This window comes from Ctenopharyngodon idella, chromosome 1, assembly GCF_019924925.1.
Source record: "Ctenopharyngodon idella isolate HZGC_01 chromosome 1, HZGC01, whole genome shotgun sequence".
Lineage (NCBI taxonomy): Eukaryota > Metazoa > Chordata > Actinopteri > Cypriniformes > Xenocyprididae > Ctenopharyngodon > Ctenopharyngodon idella.
This window is the reverse complement of record NC_067220.1, coordinates 11,726,943-11,739,174: the sequence shown is the minus strand read 5'-3', so window position 1 is coordinate 11,739,174 and position 12,232 is coordinate 11,726,943. Positions and strand designations below refer to the sequence as shown.

Genomic DNA, 12,232 nt, shown 5'->3' with positions numbered 1-12,232 from the left:
CCCTTGTGAAAATTAAGTGCACTTAATTGTATTGAATGTAAATCCAGCAAGCAATTTTATGTCTAAAAGACGTCTAATAGCCGTCAAAACACAGCCCTGACGTCTAAGCTAAAATGAGGCAAAATTTGGGCTGTTAATGAAAATCTAATAGACGTCTAACCATAACCCAAGAGTAGTCATCAATTAGACCGCTATTGAATGACTACATATTTATGTCTAATAGACAGTGAATATGGGTCTAGGCTAAAACAAGGCTGAATTTGGGCTGTCAGTGAAAATTTAATAGACGTCTAACCGCAGCCCAAGAATAGATTAGTCATCAAATATACAGCTTATGAATGACTACATATATACACATGTTATAGACAACAAAATAATGTCTAAAGGATTCTTTTCACTTAAATATAACAGGTTCTCATAAATGACAATTCATTCAAACAAATTAAATATAAAGGTTTTATTTAGAAAAAGAACTCAAGATAATATAAAATGAAAAAGAAATAATAAATACAATTTTACAAATACAATACAATTAAATATATATATATTTTTTATAAATATGAAACATTTTACAACTTTACAAAAAAGACAAAAAAGTTAAATAAAAAAGGTTAACAATGTTTTTTTGGTTTATAAAACAATCTGATGCCGCTGGAAAGTTCATCTACCAAATAAATAAAAAAATGCATGAGAAAAGCATTGTTGACATAAGTAAGTCATTCTCTTTTGTTTGGATGCACACTAGGGCTGGGCAATATAGTTTTTAGGAATATATGGATATATTTTTCAAAGCAATATACAGGTGCTGGTCATATAATTAGAATATCATCAAAAAGTTGATTTATTTCACTAATTCCGTTCAAAAAGTGAAACTTGTATATTATATTCATTCATTACACACAGACTGATATATTTCAAATGTTTATTTCTTTTAATTTTGATGATTTTAACTGACAACTAAGGAAAATCCCAAATTCAGTATCTCAGAAAATTAGAATATTACTTAAGACCAATACAAAGAAAGGATTTTTAGAAATCTTGGCCAACTGAAAAGTATGAACATGAAAAGTATGAGCATGTACAGCACTCAATACTTAGTTGGGGCTCCTTTTGCCTGAATTACTGCAGCAATGCGGCGTGGCATGGAGTCGATCAGTCTGTGGCACTGCTCAGGTGTTATAAGAGCCCAGGTTGCTCTGATAGTGGCCTTCAGCTCTTCTGCATTGTTGGGTCTGGCATATCGCATCTTCCTCTTCACAATACCCCATAGATTTTCTATGGGGTTAAGGTCAGGCGAGTTTGCTGGCCAATTAAGAACAGGGATACCATGGTCCTTAAACCAGGTACTGGTAGCTTTGGCACTGTGTGCAGGTGCCAAGTCCTGTTGGAAAATGAAATCTGCATCTCCATAAAGTTGGTCAGCAGCAGGAAGTATGAAGTGCTCTAAAACTTCCTGGTATACGGCTGCGTTGACCTTGGACCTCAGAAAACACAGTGGACCAACACCAGCAGATGACATGGCACCCCAAACCATCACTGACTGTGGAAACTTTACACTGGACCTCAAGCAACGTGGATTGTGTGCCTCTCCTCTCTTCCTCCAGACTCTGGGACCCTGATTTCCAAAGGAAATGCAAAATTTACTTTCATCAGAGAACATAACTTTGGACCACTCAGCAGCAGTCCAGTCCTTTTTGTCTTTAGCCCAGGCGAGACGCTTCTGGCGCTGTCTGTTGTTCAAGAGTGGCTTGACACAAGGAATGCAACAGCTGAAACCCATGTCTTGCATACGTCTGTGCGTAGTGGTTCTTGAAGCACTGACTCCAGCTGCAGTCCACTCTTTGTGAATCTCCCCCACATTTTTGAATGGGTTTTGTTTCACAATCCTCTCTAGGGTGCGGTTATCCCTATTGCTTGTATACCTTTTTCTACCACATCTTTTCCTTCCCTTCGCCTCTCTATTAATGTGCTTGGACACAGAGCTCTGTGAACAGCCAGCCTCTTTTGCAATGACTTTTTGTGTCTTACCCTCTTTGTGCAAGGTGTCAATGGTCGTCTTTTGGACAACTGTCAAGTCAGCAGTCTTCCCCATGATTGTGTAGCCTACAGAACTAGACTGAGAGACCATTTAAAGGCCTTTGCAGGTGTTTTGAGTTAATTAGCTGATTAGAGTGTGGCACCAGGTGTCTTCGATATTGAACCTTTTCACAATATTCTAATTTTCTGAGATACTGAATTTGGTATTTTCCTTAGTTGTCAGTTATAATCATCAAAATTAAAAGAAATAAACATTTGAAATATATCAGTCTGTGTGTAATGAATGAATATAATATACAAGTTTCACTTTTTGAATGGAATTAGTGAAATAAATCAACTTTTTGATGATATTCTAATTATATGACCAGCACCTGTAGATTGAGACTATATCATTTATATCAATATAGCCTGATGTCACATTAAAAGAATTTATTCAACCAGTTCTTAAAAAAAAAAAAAGATAAACATTGTGTATCACCATTCAGCCTAAAAACAGAGATAAGTTGTCTGGTCAATGTTTGCACGCACACATATATCTCTAATGACCGAAAACAATGCAGTGTTCTCAAAAGCCTCCTTCTGCAGCGGACCACCCCCCTTCATATTGAATTTTGACATGAAGGAATTTTTTAAAACCCTAAAATATAATACAATTTAAGGTGGTTAACAGTTGCAGACAAAGACTGACATTTAAAAAATGACCGGTAAAGGACATCTTTTTTTAAATTTCTGATTTGTGTTGTGACCACATTAAAAAACACATTTCTGATCTTTTGCTACGTTATGAACCATCCAGACCTCTCAGGTCATCTGGGGCAGGTCTGCTTTCTATCCCTAGAGTCAAAACTATGGTGAAGCAGCATTCAGTCTTTATGTACCATATATCTGGAACAAACTCCCAGAAAACTGCAGGTCTGTTGATGTCGAAAAAAACCCCATCAAATTGACATCAATTTTTAGACGTCAATTTGATGTCCACACACTGATGTCCAATTGATGTCGAAAAAAACCATCAAATTGACGTCAATTTTTTGCCGTCAATTTGACGTCCACACACTGATTTCCAAGTGATGTCGAAAAAAAAACATCAAATTGATGTCAGTTTTTTTACATCAATTTGACATCCACACACTGATGTCCAATTGATGTCGAAAAAAACCATCAAATTGACATCAGTTTTTTTATGTCAATTTGACGTCCACAGACTGATGTTCAATTGATGTAGAAAAAAAACATCAAATTGACGTCAATAAGATCTGCTACAGGTAATTCATGTACGCTATATTGTACAGTAGCAGCATGTCTTACTTGCTCACAGCAGCGTGTTGTGTATGTATTGGCAGCATATATTTACATACTACAACTAACCTGACAGTCGTTTAAACAGATTTTGTAATGACAACTAGTCTAAAATTAAGAAACCCTTAAAAAAACAGTAAAAACATTGAGTTTACATGTGTTTCATTTAAAATACTTAAATGTGCTAGTCATCACTTATCAACATGGGTTTTAATTTAATGGCAATCAGCCCATGCTTTCAGTAATATCTCACCCCAAGAAAATAAAAAAAGCTTTTAAAAGGATAGTTCCCTTTCCCCAAAAATGGAAATTTTGTCATTCACCCTCAAGTTGTTCCAAATCTGTACGAGTTTCTTCTGTTGAACACAGAAGAAGATATTTTGAAGAATGTCGGAAACCAGACAGTTGACGTTAGCCATTGACTTCCATAGTAGGAAAAAAAATTACTATGGAAGTCAAAGGCTACCATCAACTGTCTGGTTACCGACATTCTTCAAAACATCTTCTTTTGTGTTCAGCAGAAGAAAGAAACTACTACAGGTTTGGAACAACATGAGGGTGAGTAAATGATGACAGAATTTTTGTTTTGGGGTGAGCTACCCCTTTAATATTAATACAGGAACAATGCATTTTGCAGTAAGAGAGGGAATTATTTTTTAATCTTCAAATTTGTCTATATTATTTTATTAGTTCTATTCAAACTGTGCAAGCAGGCCTCAATGCTTATAGAAACAAATTCATTTTGGAATGTAAAAAGAGTGGGATTTTTCTTGCATATATGTATTAACACACTTGTATGTAAGTATTTTGGCAAAATGACTTGTCCTTGTCACGTGAAATTTGTTATTTCCATACATATTTTCAATTCTAGTCACTAGATGGCAGTTCCATGATAAGCGGTGACATTGCTGCAGTTTCAGCAGTGTGAAGACGAACACACGATAAGTCCTACTAATCGATCTCGCTCATCTTCATAATTTATTTCGTTGGATAAAAGTCAGAGTTCGTTCGTTAAATTGTACATTTAGATCAAAATTGAGTCTCACTATAAAATACTCAACCGAATATTACATGGAATGTGGTAAATAAATATCTCGATTATGTTATTATCTATTAGTAATGCCTTGTTAAACTTACGTTATGGGCATCATGGCGACTTACTGTAGAAACATCATGTGTGGAATATAGCAGCGGTTTCTATCTATCGCCAGTGACCAAGAGAATAAGAAGAAGAAGCGGGTTCTATCACAGTTTATAAGTTTTGAAAGGGTGATAAATGGAGTAACTAGGTTTTCAAGGTTCAAGGTTGATGGCGAGAATGTTGCGTTCTGCACTTCTGAGATGTGTTTTCACACGGAACACCAGTGTTAATGTTATAAAGTGTGCGTCAGCATCCTCAAATGTGCGCAGATCAGCCGTCCGTCCTTCTGAGCGAGTGCATCAGGGACCCTTGAGATGTTTTAGTGAATCAGTGACTTTAACACCTCCGAGATGGACTGACAGCAAAACTACTAGTTCAGACGCATCTGATCATGTGAATGAGGAAGATGCCAGTGATGTGTTTGGTGATTATTCCAGAAATTTCTCCTCCAGACGAACCTTTCGCAAAACATCCCCAGAGCTGCTGGATACGAAATACAGAGATGCGGATGAGGAGGCCGCGCCGCTGGTGGAAAAGTTCAGGTCCAAAACGGGCCGGAAAAATACAACATACTGGTATTTCCTCCAGTGTAAAAGGCTTATCAGAGAGGACAAAGTACGTTGTCCAAAATACATGATTTTCATAACACTTATCCTTACTGTGGTGCAGTGACCGTCTCAGTACTGTACTCGTATAATGTTATACTATATTGATCAAATAGAAGTCACTTAAGTGTACTTAAAGAGACACTTTTATTACTGTTTTAAAAAGTGCACTTTGCAGAGGTTTTACTGTAAAGTTTATTTTAAATCATGTTCTAATAATGTCATGCTTTACAGAAGTACACTTATTTTTGATGTTTTGTCTAACATATTAAAGAACATATAGTTTTTATAATTTTAACTGTAATGTGATATTTTATTACTAAATTGCAACTGCATCATTATAAATGTTTAATTGCAAATACATTTTAATACATGACATACAAGTTTCAATAGAAATTGCATTAAAGTATATTTTAGTTGTCCATAAATGCATTCTCCAGTACTTTCGACAGTAAGCTTTAACCATATTTCAAAGACAAAAGAAGTAATTATGAAATTACATATAAAGATGTAGTCCTACTTAAAGTCCTACTTAAGTAGGTCCTACTCTTAAGTTCAACTGACTGTATTACAGCTAAAATCAATATTAAATGCATTTTCATCTAATTTCATTTAACATGCAATTAAGTGCCCGAAAGCATAATTTAGTTTGCACTTAAAGGGATAGTTCACCCAAATATGAAAATTCTGTCATCATTTACTCACCCTCAAGTTGTTCCAAACCTGTATGAGTTTCTTTCTTCTGTTGAACACAAAAGAAGATATTTTGAAGACTGTCGGTAACCAAACAGTTGATAGACCCCATTGACTTCCATAGTATTTTTTTTTCCATACTATGGAAGTCAGTGGGGTCCGTCATCTGTTACCCATATTGTTCAAAATATCTTCTTTTGTGTTCAGCAGAAGAAAATTTATACAGACAACTTGAGAGTGAGTAAATGGTGACAGAACTTTCATTTTTGACTGAACTATCCCTGTAAGTATGTTCCTTAAAAGTATATTGTTTCTATAGGTACTTTATTACACTATTGCCATGTTTTTTTGTGTGTGCCATGTAAATACATATCAGTGTGAGCATATGTCAAAGTATGTTTATCTGTGTCATATAAACCAGTACACACTTTATTCTTTTTTTGTCTAGCTGGCTGAGGCATTAGATCTTTTTGAGGCTGATATGCTCAAAGGTGAGAGGTTACGGCCTGAGGAGTACAATTACACCGTTCTCATCGGCGGATGTGGACGTGTGGGCTACCTAAAGAAAGCCTTCCAGTTGTACAATAAAGTAAGATGGCATTATGATGATCTTTAATGTCATTATTTATATTAGGTGCTGCTAATGATGTATAAATGACACACTTGATCTTAATTTAACCCTATTTCTATGTTGTTATGTTATGTTATGTTATGTTATGTTATTTAATGTTATGTTATGTTACCACTCAGATGAAGAAGCGAGGGATAGAGCCATCAGATGCTACATACACCGCGCTGTTCAACGCTTGTGCGGAATCACCATGGAAACAGTCAGGGCTGGACCAGGCAATGAAGCTCAAGCAAGAGCTTCTCAGGAAGAACATCCCTCTCAGTGCCATAACATGGCATGCTTTGCTCAAAGCAGTCGCTCTTGCTGGAGACCTGAAGTCGTGCTTTCAAATTCTGCGGGTACTAACTAATGTCACAAAACATTTTAGTTTTGCATTTTAATTCTTTTTGCACTAACACCACAGTAATATCATTTGGTTTGTGTCTAAATGCATGTATAGGAGATGCTTCAAAATGGACACCCCATCACACAGGAGACATTTCACTATCTGCTGATTAGCTGTGTGAACGACAAACAGCATGGGTTCAGGCTGGCTTTACAGGTACTTACACACAGCATTGGTGCACCGAAATAGTTTTCTAACGAAACACAGAAAACCAGAAATGAACATTTTCATTTAGCCAAAAACTGAAACTGAAGTTTTGGTAATTATGTTTGGGTATTTGAACTCTAAACTGTTCAAAACGTTGTGTTATCAGTTGATAAAATAAACCGGTCATAGTAAAGTTCTTCAGAAGGTAACGAGCTGTCTATCAATATTTCAGCTGAACAGATTTTATATACTGCTACTCTTAAGCCCTGTTTACACCTGGTATTAAGATGCGTTTTGATACATGCTAAATACAGGTGTAAACGGGCTCTAAAACATTTTGAGCTTGTCCACTTTCGACCATTTCCAGAGGTAGGTGAAAACGCATTCAACCGGATTGCTTACGTAGTGTAAACGCTCATGTGGTCGAACAGCCACGAAAGACCGCCTGCTCTCTGCCTACTGACCTAACACGTAAACATTATGAGAAGCGCGCTAGCCAGACGGGATTTAAACTTTGTTTGCCGAAGACCCAAGTTTGGTTTGAAAACGAAAAATGTACCAAGCACAATGTTCTCTCACCATTCCTGATTTCTAACATGCACTCACAGCATTTGGCTGATCTTGCGTCTGTCGGAGCAGAAACAAAAGCTGATGCTCCGTCATCACACTGGTTGCGTTCATGCGTAAATTGCACAAGCTTATTTCATCCATTAGATTGACAGATCTGAAAAAAACCATACATTTACCCACCCATAGACCCTTCCCTCAGAGAAATAAGGACAGATGTGGTCGAAAGTGGGCAAAAGAGACAGATTAAAACACCAGGTGTAAACGGATATGTGTCTTCCTCATCTACTTGTGATTTGATCGACCAAAATCATCTTAATACCAGGGGTAAACAGGGCCTTAGGGCGTTTTCACACCTGTAGATCATTTACTTTCTTCTGAAACAAGGATTAAAATTGTTACAATGTTGCGATTTCTTCTTGGTTCGGTTCGCTTTCACAAGGCAACTTTTCTAAATGGACCAAAATTAGTTAATACGAGTCAAGTGCGAGTAAACTCTCCTCTCATTGGTCAGTGCGCAACTGTTTATGTTCCAGGATTCGGCCGATAGCTGTCGTCTATCTATCCTGACTGATAACTTGCGGCTTTCTTTGTAGCTGTCATTACATTACTTTATCATTTTTAGCAAGACTCGAGACTTTGTCTATATTTTTATGTTTTGGACAGTTGTTCTGTAATATGTTCGTCCGACCAAATTTCAATAAGGCATTTCACTTCGTCTTTGCTCCAAGTTAACCCACGATTCATTTTAAGAGGCAAAACAAACACTGCTGCTTTTCATGCAATGTACGTACTTACCCATTATATATTGTGATATTATTATTATTTTGGTGCGGATCCGAGCGCGATTGCTTTGTTCACATACTGTATGCCTAAACGAACTGAACTAAGGGAGAAAATGAAACAAAAGCTCCAAACGAGCCAGGTGTGAAAATGCTCTTACATCATGTTTGGTCACGGTGAAGTGTCCACACTGCTGACATGTTTTATCTGTTGTAGCTTATCCACATGTTTACGAAATAGTCAAAACACGTCATCTGAGAAGAGCTAATAAAACGCAACTTTGGTCAATTAATTTTTTACGTATTATTGTATTGTTATTTGTTTTGTAGGTGTGGCACCAGATGCTTAGGATTGGAATAAAACCAGACACTCAAAATTACAACATACTCCTGCGCGTAGCACGAGATTGTGGAATAGGTGATCCTAGTCTGGCTTCTGCGTTACTGCTGAAGAGAACGGAAGAAGTGACCCCAAAACTCACAAGTGGAAAGAAAAGCCGTCGGACAAAAGTCAAAGTGGAGACGTCATGTCAGCCTTTAGATATAGATGCATTTGAGAATGAGCTGTTTGTAGACACACAGAGCCATGGACAAGCCAAAGAGGATGATTTCACCCTTTTAAAGGAAAAAGATCCATGCAGAATAGACACATCTCAAGATGAGACTCAAATGCTGCCTGTATTATCAAGTGGCTCTCTGACCTGTCAATCACAATTATCAACACAAAGTTCCCACCTCCCAAACCTTCTGGACCCCAGCACTTTCCACTCAGGTGTGGTTGCCTTGGGGCCTGTGAATAGTGCTTCGGATAGACTTGCTCTGATTGGAAACCTTGATGGTTTTTTGGAGAAAATGTCCAAAGATGGACTGGAGCCAAACATCAAAACCATCACACTATTGGCTGATGTCATGGAAGCTGGCAGCCAGTCAATGCAGAGTTTGATTAATGTGGCCAAAGAGAGTGGTGTCAAGCTGGATGTGGCGTTCTTTAACACTATGATCAGAAGGATGGCCAAAGCTGGAGACTTGTATGGGGCTAAGGTTAGAAACACATTTAATCATCTGTTCATAATGTTCCAGTAATGTTGCTTTTATAAAATATATTCCTGTAGCTCAAACAGTAGAGCATGGTGTTAGCAATGCAAAGGTCTTGAGTTCGATTCCTGGGGAACGCATGAATTCACATAAAAGCATCTGTCAAATGGGGATCGACAGTAGTCAGAGATATCGCTGATGCCTTTTGACGGTAGTAGATGGATTATAAAAATGAGGATTAGCTACTCTTCATTGAAAATGTTTTTAAAACAGGCTACAATCCCACATCAAAACTGATTTTCAAGGTGATAGACCTATATTCACAACCAGTGTTGGGGTAATGCATTTCAAGTAACGTGAGTTACGTAATCAGATTACTTTTTTCAAGTAACTAGTAATGCATTGCTTTTGAATATACAACAAAATATGTTACTTTTTCAAATAAGTAACGCAAGTTAATTTGTTTTCCCATTTATTGACTGACACCTCTCCTGTCCCCATGTTGAGAGAAATGGGAGTGCAGAGGGGTTGTATGCACTGTGTGAACACGATGGTTATTCCAGACTAGTTTTAGACTAAATGTGAACATACGTTTACTCATTTACTTCTTCTCCTGCATCCTGTATTCCAGAATTGCAGCACAGCTGAAAGACTTGTTTGTTTGAGCGGCGCCCTGTACTGTACAGGCGGGAATTTACATTTCCTTCAGCCTGAGTCTTATTTATTTCACTTTTGGTGTGAAAGGGCCTTTACATTTGCCAAAAATAGAACTTTTTTTGTTGTTAGAAAAACAAACGAACAGCCCAGCCCAGATGAGAAAAAGTAATGCAAAATTAACGTAACGTATTACTTTCTATAAAAAGTAACTAAGTAACGTTACCGCAATTAGTTACTTTTTTAGCAAGTAACACAATATTGTAATGCATTACTTTTAAAAGTAACTTTCCCCAACACTGTTCACAACTTATTTCAAGAGTGCTTGTTGTAAAAGGCACATTCTTACAGCCTACAGTTGTTGTTTGAGCTATGGCGAAATAATACATACATACAATAACAAATTGCTATTATTATATAATTAAAATTGCATAAATGTAAATAATAAACAAGTTAAAGTAAATAAAAGCATTTGCCAAATGCATAAATGTAAAAGTAAATAATAACTGCTTTCTCTCTTTAGGCTGTAAAAGCCCTTATGGTCGACAGAGGACTGGCTGCGAATACACAGACGTTCTGTAGTATTGCTCTGGCTTGCCACAGACAGAAAGATGCAATGCAACTTTTTACTGATATGGAGGTACTGTAGGAAAACCAATTTCATCTTTTTATTATTCATTTTCACTATTAATATGTCTAAGGACTCCTCTTATTACGATTATCAACTCTTTCCAGCTTTCTTTGAGTTCATTTTTTATTTTACTTTGATTCGCTCTTATTTTTTGTTTTGTTTTTTGCAGTCTTGTGGACTGGTGCCGAATGCTCATGTGTACAGTGCCCTGATCAGCCAGGCATTTAAGCGTTTGGACTATGCTTATCTACATGAACTTCTTCGACACATGCACAAACTGCAGGTGCCACCCAATGACGTCATCATCAGACAGCTGGAGTTTGCAGCTCAGTATCCTCCTTCTTATGACAAGGTTAGAAACTGAATGAGGCAATCTCATATCAAACAAGATTCAGGATTTGCATGTCACATGTTATATACAGAATGCAACTTGCAGTGAATATAAACATGGTCAGTTTTACAAAATAGCAATAAGGTAAGTATGATTACATGGTATTATTCTAAAGGTAATTTAATTAAATGATTATTTAATAAAATAATTCAAGTTTCAGTGAAAGGAGTTCAGTAAAATCAAATACATTGTTTTTCAGCATGTTATTAACCTATGAGCAAGATTCTATTATGGACTACCATGGATTAATTATGCCTGGTTCCTTTCTTTCTTCAGTTAAAATCACGGAACATATACCTGGACAAGATCGATGGTTTCCGTGGTTTTTACAGGAAATGGCTGGAGTTCATGCCTGGCCAGGAAACTCCACACCCCTGGGCAAAGTATCGATCCCCCAAACCAGAAGCAGAACAAGATGGAGTCACCTTACAAAACCAAGTTTCTGAATAAACCAAAGTCCTGAACTGTTTTGTAAATCTGTGTGTTCAAGTGTATGAGGATAATCTGAGGCTGATTTTGCATATGTCATGTAATAATTGTAGATATGGTTCATACATTAAATCATTGTATTTATTTTTGGTGCTGTTTGTCTCATTAAAATACTATTATAAAATCATCACCACACAATGACACAAACCTTTATTAAGAATGTATGTAAATTTGTGAACTAACAGGAGACTTCAGTTTGCTCATGCTTTAGCCTTGAAAGGCAGATAGCTTTTTGTCCAACAAAAAATTATATAAAAATATCAATTGCAAAAGGCTTGTAACTTTCAGGATTTTTGTAATTGCTTTCTCATTAGCTATAATAGAAGACAAATCTAATATAAAGATAGAAACTGCTACACTGAAAAGTCTACACTTGTAGTGCCTGTAAAGTTGTTTATAGATGGCCTTTATGTGGTGCTGTTCTGTTGTCATAAAAAATACATGCAAAAATATTACAGGTATGTCAGTTTATGCAAGTTTTAGTATTTTATTTTAGCATTTTCATTAAGATTATGTTAATGTAACTAAATGCAAATAATTTTAAGATGTATTGGGGCCCTTGTGGAAGTTTGCTGAGGACCCCAGATTGAGAACCACTGTAGGGGAATTTCACAGTTAAATACCAAAAAGACCAGATATGATGAATGAAGACCCAGAGTCAGAGTTTAAAAAAGAAAATTTTACTGAATAGTTTGCAGTTTCATCAGCAGAAGCCAGCTTCAAGTCTCACACGGAGTTTGTAGGC

At 36.7% G+C, this 12,232-nt stretch overlaps 1 protein-coding gene across 1 annotated transcript; it reads left to right on the top strand.

Moving 5' to 3' along the window:
* Positions 1 to 4,343: 4,343 nt before the first annotated feature.
* Positions 4,344 to 11,571, top strand: ptcd1 (pentatricopeptide repeat domain 1). The gene is made up of 8 exons (XM_051906531.1): positions 4,344 to 5,092; positions 6,224 to 6,364; positions 6,526 to 6,744; positions 6,846 to 6,947; positions 8,618 to 9,328; positions 10,500 to 10,616; positions 10,777 to 10,959; positions 11,275 to 11,571. Exons 1-8 carry the CDS (start codon positions 4,646 to 4,648, stop codon positions 11,446 to 11,448), a joined length of 2,094 nt encoding a protein of 697 aa, XP_051762491.1. The 5' UTR covers positions 4,344 to 4,645; the 3' UTR covers positions 11,449 to 11,571.
* The last annotated feature ends 661 nt before the right edge of the window (positions 11,572 to 12,232 follow it).

What these genes read in the sequence shown, in the direction of transcription:
- ptcd1 (XM_051906531.1), top strand. Translation starts at nt 4,646, where the DNA reads ATGGCGAGAATGTTGCGTTCTGCACTTCTGAGATGTGTTTTCACACGG. An exon ending in GAGACTTGTATGGGGCTAAG is followed by an intron (nt 9,329 to 10,499) that starts GTTAGAAACACA and finishes TTCTCTCTTTAG; the next exon opens with GCTGTAAAAGCCCTTATGGT. An exon ending in ATCCTCCTTCTTATGACAAG is followed by an intron (nt 10,960 to 11,274) that starts GTTAGAAACTGA and finishes TTCTTTCTTCAG; the next exon opens with TTAAAATCACGGAACATATA.